The sequence below is a fragment of the Gavialis gangeticus genome, unplaced genomic scaffold (genome assembly GCF_001723915.1).
Source record: "Gavialis gangeticus isolate Ggan-Ray unplaced genomic scaffold, GavGan_comp1, whole genome shotgun sequence".
Taxonomy (NCBI): Eukaryota; Metazoa; Chordata; order Crocodylia; family Gavialidae; genus Gavialis; species Gavialis gangeticus.
This window is the reverse complement of record NW_017728992.1, coordinates 209154263-209172391: the sequence shown is the minus strand read 5'-3', so window position 1 is coordinate 209172391 and position 18129 is coordinate 209154263. Positions and strand designations below refer to the sequence as shown.

The 18129-nt window shown below is 43.6% G+C and overlaps 1 protein-coding gene across 1 annotated transcript in view; it reads right to left on the bottom strand.

The window, feature by feature from the left end:
- MAPK15 (mitogen-activated protein kinase 15) overlaps nucleotides 1–18129 on the bottom strand; it is a 55569-nt gene that overhangs the window by 32372 nt on the left and 5068 nt on the right. The window contains exons 2-9 of the mRNA XM_019519775.1: nucleotides 17979–18077; nucleotides 17499–17528; nucleotides 12679–12769; nucleotides 6750–6880; nucleotides 6301–6464; nucleotides 4903–5042; nucleotides 3873–3930; nucleotides 953–1090 (exon numbers count right to left, since the gene is read on the bottom strand). Of these exons, the coding sequence (XP_019375320.1) occupies nucleotides 953–1090; nucleotides 3873–3930; nucleotides 4903–5042; nucleotides 6301–6464; nucleotides 6750–6880; nucleotides 12679–12769; nucleotides 17499–17528; nucleotides 17979–18077 (851 nt within the window). The remainder of the gene's footprint in view (nucleotides 1–952; nucleotides 1091–3872; nucleotides 3931–4902; nucleotides 5043–6300; nucleotides 6465–6749; nucleotides 6881–12678; nucleotides 12770–17498; nucleotides 17529–17978; nucleotides 18078–18129) is intronic.

Genomic DNA, 18129 nt, shown 5'->3' with positions numbered 1-18129 from the left:
GCCACTGCATGCACTGCGGGGGATCTGGGGGAGGGGGGACATGTTTTCCCCCTTGGCTGCCCTGTGCCACACCTCTGGACAACCAGCTGGGGTCTGACTGCCCCACGACCCGGCCTGGCCTGGCTGGGGCCCCATTCATAGTGAATGGGGTCTCAACTGGGCCAGGTTATGGGACAATCACAGTGCAGCATGGCACCATGTGCCTTGCTGCCCAGCTCACCCAGCGGTGGGACTCACATGGCACTGCACCCATGCTGCTGTCAAAGCAGCAGCAGGAAGGTAGGGAGCAGAGGCCGAGCCAAGCCTGCAGCTGCAGCCCGCCCTTGCCCCATGCACAGATCAGGGTGGGCATGTGCCCGCCCCCCCCAGCACCATGCCTCCAACTGCCCCACAACCCAGCCCAGCTAGGTCGTGGGGCATTCCCCACAGTGCAGGAGGGAACGGGGCAAGGGTGAATAATTTGCCCCTGTCCCATTCCCTCCTGCACTGTGGGGGTCTCAATCTGCTCCCCCTTCCCAAGCCCAGGCAATCAAAAAGAAACTAGATTCAAAGAAACTTAAAATTCTTTAAATTTCTTTAAACCTTTAAATTCAAAAGAATTAAATTGGAAGTTGGTGGGGGGAGTTGACAACACATAAGTGATCAACATTAGGTATGTTCCTACTGCCTATCAGACAGACACACCCTAGAAACTGCCAAGGATTGTGACAGAGAGCAGACACTTTGTGTCCTGACAGAGGAGGCACACGAGATATAGGCTGATTACCTCTTCATGCCAGGAGGCTGTAGTGAGGAACAACTTGAGTCACTCATCTTTTCACACAAAGAAAGGAAGATGCAACTGAAAACTAGTTTTGCATTCCCTTTTACCAGTAGTGAAACTCACAGCAGTAGCAGTTACTCTGGGGCTTGGAAGTGGGAATAGGAAGTGGTACTCTAATACTGCTCTCACCTTTTCACATATGGATGCTGCAGGGCCTCCTCAGCTGTCAGCCGTTTATCAGGGTTAAATACCAAGAGCTTCTTTAGAAGGTCCAGAGCTAGAGGGGGTGTAGATGAAGGTAAAAGTTCCTCAAATGTCACTCGTTGTCTGAAAGTTAAGAAATTAAGCTGTAATTCACATTGCCCAATTTTACTGAAAAGTCTTATCTTTCAGCACTGGAAATATAATAGAGGTAAAACCTGCCAACTCAGACTGCACTCACATGCAGTATAATTTTCTTGAAGTCTCTCACTTGGCAAACTACAATTACAGAAACTCCTCTCAGTTTTCTAATGGTTAGTCATGTGAAGTGAAGAAAAACAAAAAATATTTTTATCAGTTTAAGATTGTAAATTAAAGTTGCTGGCAACACATACGCACAAATAATCTTACTAAATTTTTTAAAAGTCCACTTAGAAAAAAGTCATTTGTTTTATCAGGATTTCAGATCCCTTTGTAACATCATACTAATCACTATTGAGCTCTTTCGCTGATTTGACATTGAAAAGAAACAAACAGTCTGTGCAACTGGTGACCCCTAAGCCTTGCCTGAATAGTATAAAGAGTTAAAAAAAAATGAAGGAAAGAATTTAAGACAGAGGTACATGGAAAAGTAAATAAAAATGTTGGGTTTACACATGTTAGATCATGCCATGCTAACCCAGTATCTTTCTTTGATAACTGATCTGAACTTAACATAATATGTCATTTAACATTTCATCCCGTGAGGATATAAAAAGCAGAAAAGAAAAAGGCTATTTAAGCCAAAGGACAATACTGGCAGATGAACAAATAGGTATAAATTGGTTCTGAGTAAATTTGGATTGCAAATGAAAAGTTGTTAAGCATCTGAGGAGTAAAATTCTGGTACAGCCTTCCAGAAGATGTGTGAGCAAACAACCTAACAAGTTTTAAAATAGACCTTGGTAAGTTTACAAACAGGATTATGTAAGCTCTTATCCTTTAGCACCTGCTGTGCTAAGGAGTTTCTGAAACTGCAACTACCAAAGGTGTCAGTAAGGAAAGGCAAAAACAGAAGTGTCCTTTCTCACTCAGGTATCACAAAGCACAATGGATAGGTAAAACACAAGGGGAGAAGTCCAAAAACCAGTGGAGATACAAGTCCCAGGGGAGTGTATGTAATAACCTGTTCTAAGATATATGAAGAGATGCGTACACACAGGCATAATACTAGTGAAAAAAAAATATTACTTTTTTTTTTTTTAAATAAAGATGATGGAAAATTGAGATTTGTCAGTCAGAATCAACATGAAATCATGTTGACTTCTTAGAAAAGCAAAAGGTGTAATTTGTCCTGCAAAACTGTTCTTGAATAAGAGCACCACTGACAAAATACTTTTTTAATCAAAGTTCTTTATTTGCTAGGAAGAACATGGAAGAGAATAAAAAAAAAAAAAATCAAAACAAGGAAAGAGAAAAAAAAAGAGGAGAAACAGGATGCAAGTAAGCAGGAGCGAAACAGGTTAAGACTGCATTAGCCAGTTGTGTAAATTATAGTTAAGGAAAAGGCCAGGCTACAAGTTAAGGGTTTTTCCTCAGACTATATTCAACAGAAGCTGAGAACTGATAACTCAGTTCTTCTATGAGAGGTAGAATTAACCCTTGATCCAAGAACACCATTTATGTAACTTAGAGACAGTGCAGAACATGCCGGGGTGTCCACCAGCTCAAGCAGATTCGAGGACTGAACCCCAAAAGGAAAATTCTGCCTGTAATCCACATCTGGCTGGTTTTGCACTCATGTGTGATCTACCAAATTGCACTGTTGTAACATGACCTATTTTTATATTTCTTGTTTTTCATAAGTAGCAGTGAAAGAAGAATTGTGTTTGCTACAAGGGTGGAGGCCACCCTCTGTCTTGAGCTATGCATCCTACTAATTAGCATTCGCTTTTTCTGTAAGATAAGCTAGGCTTCTAATAAAGTCTTCCAGGTATTTAAGACTTCATTTTACTTACAGTCTAAGTAACTCGTAGTCCCTACAGGTTGGGAACAAATATACATACTTTTTAAAATAATTCATACACATTTGCTATCACAAATTATAGAATGAGCACCAGCTATCCTCATCTACTCACTGTCTGATATGTCCTCTGCAAGTAAGTGGTCTCAACAGATCAAATGCCATGCCCACGGATTAGGCAAGGATCCAAGACCTTTGATTCACTTACCTGACAACTTCTGTTTCCCTTTTAAGAACAAATTGCATCAAACACATCCAAGCAGGATTGAGAACATAAGAAAGCATACCACTGTGAAACCTCACAACTTACTGACCTGGAATTTGGGCCACGGCAAGCAAAACGCTTATCAATTAATAATATTCACTGATCTTGTCAGAGTCTGCTATAGGTTCAGTTACTATTTCTATCAAATAGGTGGGGACCTACCTAATACAGGGTGGATGTCCCCTGAGGTCCAAGTACAGTGCTGGTCGCCATTTTCAAGGTGGAGTGCGGCAGGGCCCCCCTACACTTCTGATTGGCTGAGGGGTCCTGGAAGTTCTGGCCCTCTCCGGAGATTGACAGATGGCCATTTGGGGTTGGGGGGGACTATACCCCCACTGTGAAAATCTCTACCCCCCCGTGTTTCAGGATGCCAGGGCTTTCTGCCCTTTTGTTTTTGTACCTTTTTTTTTCACCCACTTGCTGCTCATTTCACATTTTTCATGGTCCCCATGCTTTTTTGTGGGAGACTGTCCAAATTTACTGTTTCTGTGAAAATTGCAAAGTTATGAATTTGGTAGGTAACTAACCTGCAGAGAATCTGCAGTTAGTGAATCTGCAGAGAAAGGAAACCACTAATAAATGGCTGATGCACTTTCCCCCCCTTGTCCTGGTTAAAAAAAATGAAAAAGTAGAAGGCTCACCTGGAACAAATGCGGTTGATAACTGAGGCTCTGTAGTTTGACTGCATAGCTAAAATATCTGCAAATAAAGAATAGATTCAGTGACTGTTATAGACATAACTGACATCCCAGGGTCACACAGCTGATGACAAGAAATCTTGCATTTGAGTTTAAGGAGTTAAGATTGCTAGAGAGAATTCATCCCTTTACTCTTCTCTAGTGCTTTCTAAGAAAGAATCTTAATTCCTTTACTTTAATTAATGGATGTAGCTTCATAGCTCCTTGTAAGATGCTCAATGTAAGAATTAGCTCTATTTAAAAAATGAAAATGGAATAACATTTCTGTATACAACAGCAGGTGCTGTGTAGGGAGGGGATAGAAAAGTAAGGATAAGGACCTTACATATCCTACACTGGGAGATTTTTGTCAGCTGAGGTTCTTTATTTGGCAAATAAAGACATAACAAAATCAAATGGCTAGAAACCGAATCTAGACATATGCAGACTAGGACTAAGGTTCAGTTAAATACAGTTAAGTATAATTAACCGCTAGAACAATTTACTCTTGGTAAATCCTCCATTACCTAATGGTTATGTTTCCAAAAACTGTATGCTAGCTCTGACATATGATATTGGCATAATCAGAAACTTCTGGCTGGAATTAAAGCCTGTGTTGTGAAAGATCAAGCCAGATCATAATAATCCCTTCCTGCTCTAAAATATATAAAGTGCAGGTTACTAGCTCTGGTTCAGATCAGACCAGGCCAGAGAGCCTAATTATTACATCAGCTACCTTAAAATATACTACCCTGCCATCAACCACCTCCAAGCTTGTTGGAAGCAGAGAGTTCTCCTCTCACCTAATCACCTAGGGTTTTATTCTCCAGACTTTCCCTGACATTCCTCTCCTTAAAGACTTTTGACTTCCTGGGAGGGAGGAAGAATGACTCATGATGGAGAACATCTTCCCTGAAGCAACTGGACTGCTTTCTTCCCACCCTTCCCATCTCTCTTCTCATTAAATATTCTCCTTCATGGAAAAAATTCTCACCTTCTGGGGATGGGGCAGGAATGACACTCAGTATCTTCTCTATCTGATTCACTGTGGATGTTCCAGGGAAAAGAGGTTTTCCAAGCAGCATCTCTCCCAGAATGCAACCAATGCTCCACATATCCACTCCCTTTGAGTAGCTAAGAAAAAAAACAGAGGGCAATAGGATAGGAGCTAAGCCAATAAGTTCGTAACAGTTATCTCCTACCTTCTGTCATGCCTTCCCATATAAAAAGGAAATCCAAATGTATTCATTTTTTCCAACAGGGAGGTTGTACCAATGTCCTGTGCTTAAGAAGGAAGGTAAATAAAGGAAACAACTGTGTGCTACCTTGCTGGGATTTATTTGCAACAAACTAAAAATTAGAATGCATGTTAATTTCTAAGAAATGAAACTATGTGGTCAGCAAAAAAATCTCTTGGAACCATAAATAGCCAGATAAGAGTGACAACTACTGAAGCAGAATAAAAGGTGAATGATGGGCAAGAGACAGCTTGTCAAAACATCCACATTCTGTAACTGAGGTCTGAACCCAGTTTGTGTTTACATAATTAAACAATTAACTTTTGCAGAACAAAGGAAAAGTAATTTTGGCTTTTAAAATACAGTAAAATTTCCTTTCCATCCTTGATAAAATAATAAAATCAAATATTAAAAGAAAAACTGTTATAGGGTAAGGGTGGCTATGCCAGACCAAATGTCCTGGATCTTGTCTCATGTTAAAACAGAGGTGGGCAAAATAAAGCCCACAGTCTGGATTCGGTCCACGAATTGATTGTATCCAGCCCGTGGCTGCCCCCCGGGTATTCCACATGGGGCTGATCCCTGCCCACTCCCACCCAGGGCAACACAGTCCCTTTCCTACATCTACTGAAGGAAAAAATACTATATAAAACCCATCACTTTTACCTCTGAACAAAAGAATTAATAAATGAAACCCCCCAATCCTCTCCACAGGGATAGGGCAAGCACTGCGTCAAGGAAAGTAGCCAGAAAGTGAGGAAAAAAGCCCACCATCAGAAAATACTTAAGTCCAGACTGGGGAAGAAGGGCTGACCAAGGAGAACTAATGAGCAGGGGTAAATGTGAGTGAATGGGGGTGATGAACAGTCAAAGGGGAGGCATACAAGTGAATGGCAAGGCCAACTGTTGTGTAAGAGATGAGTGTAGAGAAGAGAGTTTAGATGTGCATAGACATGTGTAAGTTTGAGCTGAAACAGGAGTATATGTGCCAGTCTTTATGATATAGGAGGACTACAAGTTTTTTTTACTTCTGCTGGTAAGTTTTCCTGATAATGTTGTAAAGGTGTAATACCACAAGAACTGAATTCCTAAACCTTCTCAGAACAGCCCATCTCCAAAATATCAAGCAAACTGTTCCCCAGTCTTTCAGTTACCTGTGAGAGGAAAGCAGGATCTCAGGAGCACGGTACCAGCGTGTTGCCACATATTCTGTTAGTGTAGGGTTGCCTTGGTCCTCATGGAGCTGACACAAGGAGCGGGCCAGACCAAAATCACAAAGCTTAACAAAACAGTCTGCGTCCAGCAGGATATTTGAAGGCTGTAGTTGAATACACAATATGATAAGTTCTTTATTCTCTGTGCAAAAGAGGAAGGATAAGAAAACCTATGCCAGGCTGCAGCTGCTCCTGCTAGAACAAGCAAGAGAGCATGAGTGTTTCAGAAGACAACTGACAAAGCAGATATGAATTACTCCCTTCAAGTTGTGAAATAGTCTTGTCTGTTTCCTCACTTCCTTCACACCTCTCCATAAACCATTTAAAGCAAGCCTTCACTGAAAGAAAAACGCTTCCCTTTAGGTAAGAACTAATGATTGCAAATGCACCTTTTGGTCTCTGTGAATGACATTTCCCGAATGGATGAATTTGGTGGCCTTCAATAGTTGGTAGAGAACGTAACACTTGTGGATGTCTTTCAATAAACTCCCTTTCTTGATCACAGCATGCAAATCTGTCTCTGTAATACAAAATATTAACAAATTATTGGTCAGAGATGTAAGAGGCCCAAAGATAGGACATCAGGTCTATTTCCTAAATACCAACATTTCTAGCTCATTTTCAGCAGGAGCTGAGCAAGGTGACTGTTGAAAATCTACAGTGATTCTGAGAATACCATAACCTCTTCAACATTGGTTCCACTTCTGAATGTTGGGGATATTACATGCTTAACTTCAGAGTTACTGCAGCAGCTTCACACACGGCAGAGAAAACCACTTATATCCCTGGACTCTTCAAAGTTCTTTTCAACTTTCCCTTACGGTACTTGTTGACTAACACAATTAGAGTTGCAGCTAGCAAGGGATGTGAAGGGTAACAAGATTTCATAGATTATTAGGGCTGGAAGGGAGCTTGAAGAACATCAAGTCCAGCCCCCTGCCCCAGGGGCAGGAAGTCAGCAAGGGTCAAAGGATCCCAGCGAGATAAGCATCCAAACGTTTCTTGAATGAGTCCAGAGTAGGTGCCAGTACCACTTCTGGAGGGAGTCTGTTCCAGGCCTTGGGGGCTTGGACAGTAAAGAAGTTTTTCCTTCTGTCCAGCCTAAAACAGTCATGGAGGAGTTTATGACCCTTGGTCCTTGTTATCCCTGGGGGTGCTCTGGTGAACAGATGTTCCCCCAGATCCTGATGCAAGAGTTTCTACAAGTATGTCAGTAGCAACAGGAGGATCAGGGAAAGTGTAAGTCACATACTGAATGGAGGAGGCAATCTTGTAACACAGGATGCAGAAAGGGCTAAAGTACTTTATGCCTATTTTGCCTCAGTCTTCACAGGCAAGGTCAGCTCCCAGACTACTGCACTAGGCAGCACAGTTTGGGGAGGAGGGGAGCAGCCAACAGCAGTGAAAGAACAACTTAGGCACTATTTAGAAAAGCTGGACATGTACAAGTTTATGGGGCTGGATGGGATGCACCCAAGGGTCCTGAGGGAGTTTGCTGATGAGACTGCAGAGCCACTGGCCCTCACCTTTGAAAACTCACCGCAATTAGGAGAGGTCCCAAATGACTGGAAAAGAGCAAGTATAGTGCCCAATTTAAGAAAAGGAGAAAGGATGATCCAGAGAACCACAAACCAGTCAGCCTCATCTCAGTCCCTGGAAAAATCATGGGGCAGATCTTCTCAGAATCCATTTCTAAGCACTTGGAGAAGAAGGTGACGTAAACAGTCAGCAATCAAGGGCAAGTCATGTCTGACCAACCTGATTGCCTTTTATGATGAGATGACTGGCTATGTGGATGCTGGGAGACGGGTGGATGGGGTGTACCTTGATTTTAGCAAGGCTTTTGATAGGTCTCCCACAACATCCTTGCAGGAAAGCTAAGGAATCATAGAATCATAGGGCTGGAAGGGACCCCGAAGGATCATCAGGTCCAGCCCCCTGCATGAGCAGGAAAGACATCTGGAGTCAAACGACCCTAGCCAGGTGACCATCCAGTCTTCTCTTGAGGACCTCTAGGGTAGATGATTGCACCACCTCTGTGGGGAGCTTATTCCATAGTCTGGACACCCTTGTGGTAAAGAAGTTTTTCCTAATGTTCAGTCTGAAACTATCTTCCAGGAGTTTGTGGCCATTGTTTCTAGTTTTCCCCCACGGCGCCCTAGTGAACAGTTGTTCACTGAGCCCCTGATGTAAGCCTCTGATATAGCAATAAGCCGCAATCAGGTCCCCTCTCAGCCTTCTTTTCTGTAGGCTGAAGAGTCTGAGATCCCTCAGCCTCTCCTCGTATGGCTTGCCATGCAAGTCCCTGATCATCATCTTCAGCTTTAGCGCATCCTTGTTGAAGTGCGGTACCCAGAACTGGATGCAGTACTCCAGCTGCGGCCACACCAATGTTGAGTAAAGTGGGAGAATCACTTCTTTGGATTTATTGGAGATGCATCAATTGACACATGCCAGAGTTTTATTGGCCATGCGGCTACTGTCACATTGCCGGCTCATATTTATGCTGGGGTCTATTGTTCATTTGTAGTGCTGGTTAGCAATGCCCAGCCTGTAGGTGTGCTGGCAGCTCTTCCTTCCCAGATGCAGCACTTTCCATTTCTCTGTGTTGAACCTCATCTGGTTCCCTTCTGCCCAACATGCCGGCCCATCTAGGTCTGCTTGTATCTGCAGCCTATCTGCGGGTGTGTCCACACAACCTCATACCTTGGTGTTGTCCATGAACTTGGCCAATGGGCTTTTCACCCCCTCATCCAGGTCGTTAATGATGATATTTCAGTTTAATAGTTTCATAGATTAAGGGTCGGAAGGGACCTAGTAGATCTTCTAGCCCGACCCCCCGCCAGGGCAGGAGAACAACAAAAACCCCAAAAACAAGAAACGGGACTCAAATGAGTCCAGCCAGGTAGGCATCCAGCCTCTTCTTAAAGACCCCCAGGGTAGGGGCCAGCACCACTTCCCTTGGAAGTTGGTTCCAGCTCCTAGCCGCCCTAACTGTGAAGTAGTTTTTGCGGATGTCCAATCTATACCTCCTCTCCATCAACTTGTGCCCATTACTCCTTGTTATGCCAGCGGGCGCTAGGGGAAACAGCGTCTCCCCCAAACCCTTCTGGTCCCCCCTAGTGAGTCTATAGACTGTCACCAGGTCCCCCCTCAGCCTTCTCTTGTGGAGGCTGAATAGGTTCAGGTCCCGCAGTCTCTCACTGTAGGGTCTGCCCTGTTGTCCCCGGATCATGCGGGTGGCCCTCCTCTGGACCCTCTCCATGTTGTCCACATCCCTCTTGAAATGGGGCGCACAGAACTGGACACAATACTCCAGCTGTGGCCTGACCAGCGTCACATAGAGGGGGAGGATCACCTCCTTGGCTCTACTCGAGATGCACCTGTGGATGCACGACAAGGTCCGGTTAGCCCTGCCAACCATGACCTCGCATTGTCGGCCCATGTTCATCTTGGAGTTCATATTGAACAGCACTGGGCCAAATACCGGCCCTTGGGGTACGCTGCTGCCCACATCTCAAATGGATCAGTGTCGTCCTGGCATTTGTACTCTGTGTCCTACCCTGCAACCAGTTTCGCACCCACTTGATGGTCCCGCAGCTGAGCCCGATATCTGCCAGTTTGAGATCATTACCTCGTGGGATACCAGGTCAAAGGCTTTCTGGAAGTCGAGGTATGTGATGTCAACCACTTTTCTCTCATCCAGGTGACGAGTCACCTGATCATAGAAAGAGATGAGGTTGGTCAGACAAGATCTGCCCGCAACAAAGCCATGCTGGCTGTCATTCAGTATCATGCCTTTTGCAAGTTTGTCACACATAGCCTCATAGTTTCTAGGGTCGGAAGGGACCTGAACAGATCATCAAGTCCGAGCCCCTGTTCTTGGCACGAACGAGTACTGGGATCATAATACCCCAGTCAGATATCTATCCAACCTCCTCTTGAAGACCCCCCAAGGTAGGGGAGAGCACCACCTCCCTTGGGAGCTCATTCCAGAGCCTGGCAGCCCTAATGGTAAAGTAATGCCTCCTGATATCAAGCCTGAACCTACTCTCAATCAATTTGTGGATGTTATTTCTTGTTATCCCAGGTGGTGCTCGGGGGACGAGAGCCTCTTTGATGAATGTTTCTAGGATTTTCCCTGGAATAGAAGTTAAGCTAACTGGATTGTAGTTTCCCAGGTCTTCATGCTTTCCCTTCTTGAAGATGGGCACAATATTGGCCCTCTTCCAGCCCTCCACTGGAAGTATACGTGGGATGAATGGATTGTAAATTAGATAGAAAACTGGCTGAAGCATCAGGCTCAGAGGGTAATAATCAATAGCTCAATGTCTAGTCAGCAGCCAGTATCAAGTGGAGTGCCCCAGGGGTAGGTCCTGCAGCTGATTTTGTTCATTGTCTTTGTCAACAATCTGGAAAATGGCACACAGTGCACCCTCAGCAAATGTGAAGATGACACCAAGCTGGGGAAAGCAGTAGATATACTGGAGGGTAGGGCTAGGATTCAGAGTGACCTTGAACCTCATGAGATTTCTTTTGGTCCAATTTGTCAACAAGAACAAGTGCAAAGTCCTGGACTTAGAACAGCACAATCCCATGCACCGGTACAGGCTGGGGGGCTGACTGGTTGGGTAGCAGCTCTGCAGAAAAGGACCTGGGGGTAACAGGGGATAAGAAGCTGAATAGATGCCAGCAGTGTGCCCTTGTTGCCTAGAAGGCTAACAGCATCCTGGGCTGCATTGATAGGAGCATTACCAGTAGGTCCAGGGAAGTGATTATTCCCCTCTATTCAGCACTGGTGAGGCCCCATCTAGAGTACTGTGTTCAGTTTTAGGTTCTCCACTACAGAAAGGATGTGTAGAAATTGGACAGTCCAGCGGAGGGTGACAAAAATGGTGAGGGGGCTGAGGGACCTGACTTGTGAAGAAAGACTGAGGGAACTGGGCTTATTTAGTCTAAAGAAGAGGAGACTGAGCGGGGATGTTATAGCAGCCTTCAACTACCTGAAGGGGGGTTCAAAGGAGGATGGAGCTGAACTGTTCTCAGTGGTGGCAGATGATGGAAAAAGGAGCAATGGTCCCAAGTTGTAGCAAGGGAAATTTAGGGTAGATATTAGGAAGAATTTTCTCACAAGGAAGGTAGTAAGACACTGGAACAGGTTACCCAGTGACATGGTGGAAGCTCCATCCTTGGAAGTTTTCAAAACCTGGCTAGATGAAGCTTTGGCTGGGATGATCTAGTTGAGGATGGTCCTGCTTTGAGCAGGGGGGTGGACTAGATGCGACCTCCTGAGGTCCCTTCCAACCCTAACTTTCTATGATTCTAGCTCTTCTGCCAGTCCCTGTCCTGCTGCTAGGCCTCAGTTAAAAGGGCTGCATTCAAATTTAAGGGTTTTACATCAATCATACTAAAAAAGTAAAAATATGTGGTTGCCAGTAAAAAGCAAACAGTAAAAAAATAATCTTGGTTTGGAATTTCTGCTTGACTACAGTGATGGTTTTACACTGTGCTGCCTCCAACCCCTGCCAGGGGCCCCCTACTTGTCCCTACACTCTGACATCCCTGACTGCATCCTGAACCATGCTGCCCCACCCTAGTCCATCCCCTCCCCAGCCTTAAAACCCTGCCACGCCCATCCCCCTCATCTGGGCATGGACCCCAAAAAAGCCCACCTGCAACCTAGAAGTATTTCAGGTACTCTGAGATGCAGCAGCAGCATGTGGCTGACAAAATACATCCTGGAGGATTCTGTGCTCCCATCTGGACATGAGGTGGCACTGCTGCGCTCTGTCTGTCACGGTTTCGATCAAGCTGTAGCTGCTTAGCGTTTTTACTGAAAGTTTTGTTTGTTTGGTTTTTTTACAGACTTTACTGACAGCCATTTTAAGCGGATTTTTTATTGACAAAGTTACTGACAGTTGGCAACCCTGTTATAAGCTTACATTCAGCATATTCACACAATGGTTGATATTAGTATGAATCACTTTCTCCCTAAATCATTTCCCTGTTCCATTAATTCTTCCTAAACAGAATCGCATTGCACATAGACACCCATTTACTTTTTACCTCTCTCTCTTCATCCCTTGTAAGCGGTCTTCCAATTCTGTTCTCATGTAATTGCTTCACTACATTCAGCCATATCACTGCTTTACCTCTCCATTTGCTCCACCCAACCAGCATGTCTATCATTCTCATTGATCTATCTGCCTAGATTAATATTCCTACCAATCCCCCAAAAGAATCTTTATATTCTGCTGCTTTCATGGGAAATGAATCAAGAGAAAGAATTCAAATGACCCAAACAGAGGTGGTTCTCACCCATAGACTCAAAAACCAGATAGATGTCCTTGTCATTCTGGGCTCGTATGACATCAAGCAATTTGATGATGTTTGGATGTTCCCCAAATTCCTGCAGGAAAAAAAAAAAAAAGACACCCACTTGTGAGACTCGAATGTAGGCTGTACTGGAGCACTGGGCAGTACAAGCACTGATTAGCATTAGCACATACAGTACTCACATAGAGGCATTGACCAATGTAGGCCTCACTAGAACAGTAGAACAGTGACTGATACATGAACTGCTCATACAAGCTTGAGCTGCAATAAGCATATACAAGGTTGGTACAAGATGATAGAGAATGATACAAGATGCATGAGACTGCCAGGAAGGCAAGCCAGGTGTATCAAGGACAGGACAGTGCAATATTCATTTGATAAAGACAGAAAAGGAACACACAGATCAGGATGCATGACAGGTACAGTGCAGTACAAATGTATTATTCAGTTTCTTCTAGTCAAAATGTTTTTGTTAGTTATGTATGGACTGATCTACAGAAAAGAGGAACTGGGAAACTTGGAACTTTGTGCTGGCTTGGCAGATGTAGTTTGTGCTAATACCTTGTTGCAGGCAAGCACAGGCGAATGGAAAGGAGAGCACTGTGTACTGCAGACAATAAAACTCTGAGTCTTCATCGCTGAATGAGCCTGTGGTATTTGTGTATGCTGTGAGCCTCATACACTGCAGTCATAGACAAGCAGGTGTTGATCAAACACAACATCAAGTACCTTCGTTTACAACCTAGTGGAGGTAGGAAAACGCAACACACAGTGCTTCCTATTACACTTCAAAATAAACACCAGTTTATCTTCACCATAAAAAGGCTGGAGACCACTGTCTTATGGCAATGAGTTCCATACTTCAATTACGTACAATGTGAAGAAGAACTTGATTTGTTAGTTTTAAACAAACCTTAATCTAAAAACTGTTAACCCAAATTAGGAACCAACCCTAAGTATTAACTTACATATTTAATACCTAAAGCATAGAAACATTTGATCACAGAAGTATGATACTAACGGTGTCTTCAATATTATTATTATCAAACAAGATTATGTTTAGTGGGTTACAAAGCTGTACAACATCTTGACAGATGAAAGCAGACATGACAAGTCAGTCAGTCAGTGGTGTTTGGCATTGTGCTGCAGGGAGAAGAACCTGATGTGCAAGCTGCAAACCTTCCCACAGGGGCTACAGGTCCACTCGCCAGATGGAAGCTGAAACAAACTTTTCTTTCTGGCTTTCCTGCAGGCTTCAGCCTGGGCTCTCTGACAGTGTCCTGTGGTGACTGCACCAGCCTTGATCCAGCTTCTCTAGACTGAGCAGTTATGGGCAGGGTTCTCTCAGCTGTCAGTGGAAACACTGACTTTCTTGAGACCTTGCCACTGTATCAGAGCTTTGGCCTTCCTCTGTGTCGCAGGCAGTTCTCGAGTTGGCCATAAAGCACAGCCTTTATCAGACGATCTTGAGGCACGCACTCCACATGTCCCAGCCAGGGAAGTCTGCAAGCATCCAGCATAGTGTGCATAGACTGGATGCCAGTTCTCTCAAGGATCTCATTGCTGGTGATCCATTAGTCCCAAGTAACTCTGCTCCTGCTTGGAGTACGTGACCCAGCTTTCACAGGGGTAAAAGGAGGGTACTGAGGACATAGGCCTCATAGACAGACACCTTTGTGTTCAGGGTTAGCAGCTTGTTATTCCAGACATGCGAGAGAAGTTTGCCAAAGGTGACTGAGGCTTTGCCAATTCTCACATGAAGCTCTCTAGAAAGGCTAAAATGAGCTGGTAAGAGTTGAGCTGAGATAGCAGAAGTGATCTACATTGTCCAGAGCTTCATTACTGAAGTAGATTTTGGGTGGGATGTCGGTGTCCTGTGATATGACAACTGTCTCCTTAATACTGGTGATTACCATACCAAACTTGGTGTATTTTCATCATGATCTGCAATTTGTCAGTTGAGTTACAGACAAATGTAGTTTCATCTGTGAAAAGCGGATCCTGGATTTGCTCTGAAACTGTCCGATGTTGAACAAGCAGCTGTCTGTCTTTGATTCAATTAGTATGCCAGCTTGATCATTTCCAAAAGCGTACTTGAGAAGGTGTTATCAATATTATTATTAGCAAACAAAATGATGTTTAGTTAGTCAACATTTCAGCAGAATAAACCCTAGGCATCCAAAACCATGGAAAAAATAGCTGAGAGGAAAGCCCTGTGCACTTCTTTCCACCTACATATTGCCTATGACGCTGCTAATAATACGCTCCAATATTCCAAAGAAACTCTCACTTCTACCTTCACGAGCTACCCAAAAGCAATCTATAAATCATTTTTGAATCTTGCACTCTTAAGGAACCTAAAATAAATCCTCATAGTTTTGATGTAAACTATATTAAGAAATCATCATAGTGAACTGTCATGCAGTCATTAATCTGAGATTATTTTGCCTTAACACAGTTGGTGTCACTAAGTGTTCACATTGAAGTCAAGTTTATCTTCACCATCCACCATATGGTTCAGTTCCTTTTTACAGTTTACAATCCACATTTTGCACTGATGACAGAATTCTTAATTTCCTAATTCTCTTTTCTATGGTACTTATTACTACGGCATTGAGCACCTTAGAAATATTTGTGATTTCTCTGCCCCAGAGCTTATGGGAGAGAGACTTACTTGCATCATCTGTAGCATGGGCACAGCCATCTTGCTTGGATATTTCAAGTTCATTTTAACAACCCTTGCAGTGGTGGGACACTGAGGGCCCTCATCCCCCTGCTTTACCCGTGACAGGGTAGGGTGCTCTCAGTGGTCTTGGGCAATATGCCTTGCAGTTATGTGACAGCATCTATTTTAGCTCTAGAAACAGGTTAGACAAAACACTTGTACAGGATGGTTTGGATAGGAGTAGTGACTGGATGCTGAGAGACAACGAGACCATTATTCTTTGGAAGTAATAAAATATCTAGAGCCCATTGATTTTAACCATGGTTGGGAGCGCTCATTACTCCCAAAAAACCCTAAAAATCCTAAAGGTCTGATACACAGTGCACTAATGGGAGTCTTTCAACTGAAATGTAAGAGCTCTAGAACAACTCCAAAGCATTTCAAACTAGCTACCCAAAACAACAGAAGCCACATTTGAAAGTTCTGGTGCCTTGCGCAGCACCACCTAAAGAAGGTTGTGCCAAAGGAAGGACAGAATTCAATTTTTGTGGGTTTAGTTAATTGCCTTAACCATGGGATCACTTTTTCTTCTATAAAACACAGGCCAGATCATCCCTAACTAGTGACTGTCCAACCTGTTCTTGAACACCTTCAGTGTGGGAGAATTCACAGCTTCCCCAGGCAGTCTACTCCATTACCTCACTGTTTTAACAGTGAATACGTTTTTCCTGATATCCAGTCTAAACCTACTTTGCTACAACTTCAATCTGCTGGCCCAAGTACTACACTCTGTAGTGAGAGAAAACGTGTTCCCTCTTAAGCACCTTTTCTGCAAGCTGAACATGCGTAGCTCTGACAACCTCTCCTCATACGACTTGACTCCCAAGCTTTTTAACTTATTTGCCACCCACCTTCTAACCCTCTAATTTCACCATGTCCTTTTTTTTTTTTTTTTTTTAAGTGTGGAACTCAATACAGCATGCAGCACCCTAGGTAAGGCCTAACCCATACTGTGTAGAGAGGCACCATCACTTCTGATGTCTTCCAACTAATGCTTCTATAGATACATACCAAAACCACAACTGCCTTTGTGCAACTGCATCACATTGCAGGCTCATATCGAGTCTGTGATCTACCAAGATCGAGTCTGTGATTACTGAGATCTCTCTCCCAACTGGAGTTGGTCCAATAAAAGATAATCACCAAACATCTTGCTTTTCACTCCCCCTGCCCAAGACCATCACAACTACATTACTAAAACACACTCTTTCAGTTGTATGACATCCTCTTTAAACTGTGCATGCTAGAACTATATGCAGCCTTCCACATTCTGTTGTAATACACAAAGATAAAAATCACTTCACAAATTTTGACAGGATTTTTGTTTACCAAGTTCTGTGGCAAACATAGACTGTACATTTTCTAAACAGGGAAAGGAATAGGCAGCTTGCCGGCAGTTAAATGCTTGTGGAATCAATTCTGATGCTGCTAAGTATTTTACTTTGTTGCCTTCAGTATAGAATTGATTGTGCCACTGTAGCTATAACCTTGGAGAAATATCTTTATTTTTAAACTAAGGTAATAAATTCTTAGATAGTATACTGATGGATTTAGGGAAAGTTGAGAATCCATGCAGAATTACTTCTTACAATCCATTTTATAAACATCTCCCATCTCCTATCCTACCAAAGCAATGGCCTCTAGCCATGAGAATCTAATTTCCCCCATACCTGACAAGATCTTCCAGTCTTGACACCATGGTCTCCCTACTAAAACATCTAATGTACCTGATGAAAAAAAATCAAGGACTGACAACAAGCAGGATATATGACCAAAAAAAAAAAAAAGTGACAGGTGCAAGGACAGGTAGGAGTTAATCACAAAACAAAACTCCTGATGAAAGTGTAGATGAAACAGCGAAACCACAGGAAAAACGTAAGACAGACTCATTGTACAATGATCGTTTGTCATGGTGGGGACACAACGCAGAAAAAGAATGAGAGATATGAGAGGAGATAAAAGCTGTGTGCACTTGCACTTTGACTAAAGGGTGAGAAGTAGAGAGGCAAGTGTTGTTGGAAGAGACACTGAGGACACCTAACAACACTTAACAGAGTAGAAGGCGGGTGTCACTTACCTGCAGGAACATAATTTCTCGGAACGTTCTCTGAAATAAATGAAAACATTTATTATTGTCACAGAAAGATAAGGGATGGAAAGAGAAGTGACTGGCCAGTGAGAAGGTTAAGGCTCATTCATGGAGGACCAGATGTTCCCTACATGGGGCAGAGGCCAGGAAACAGTGTCTACAGTCCATGGTTTAAAAGCCTAGGTTGGCAACCACTTAATCATACATGTCTATGTGGGAAGAGTCCTGCTACTACCAGCCATGCAGTAGTCTGCATGTTGAGAAATATTTTTATTTGTACTGTGTAAGAGTGGAGCATGAGAGTCTTGTTTCCCATATAAATATCAAAACCCTTACTAAGATGTTGCCCTTAACTACTTGTGTGAATAAGCTCCAGAGACTTGTGCCTGAGTCAGTTTGCGAACCTTTAGAATACCTGTGAAGTCCCCATGCATATTGTCCAGAGCACGGCAGGGCACGGCTCCTCACCTGAGCATCTGTTCGGTTTCTGAAAGCATCAAAGATCTTCTTGACGGCAACAATTTCTCCTGTCCTGCGATTGACTGCTTTCCACACGATGCCATACGCCTAAGGGAAGAGGATGGCAGGCAGAATCATGGTTCGGAGGTACAGCTGCTTG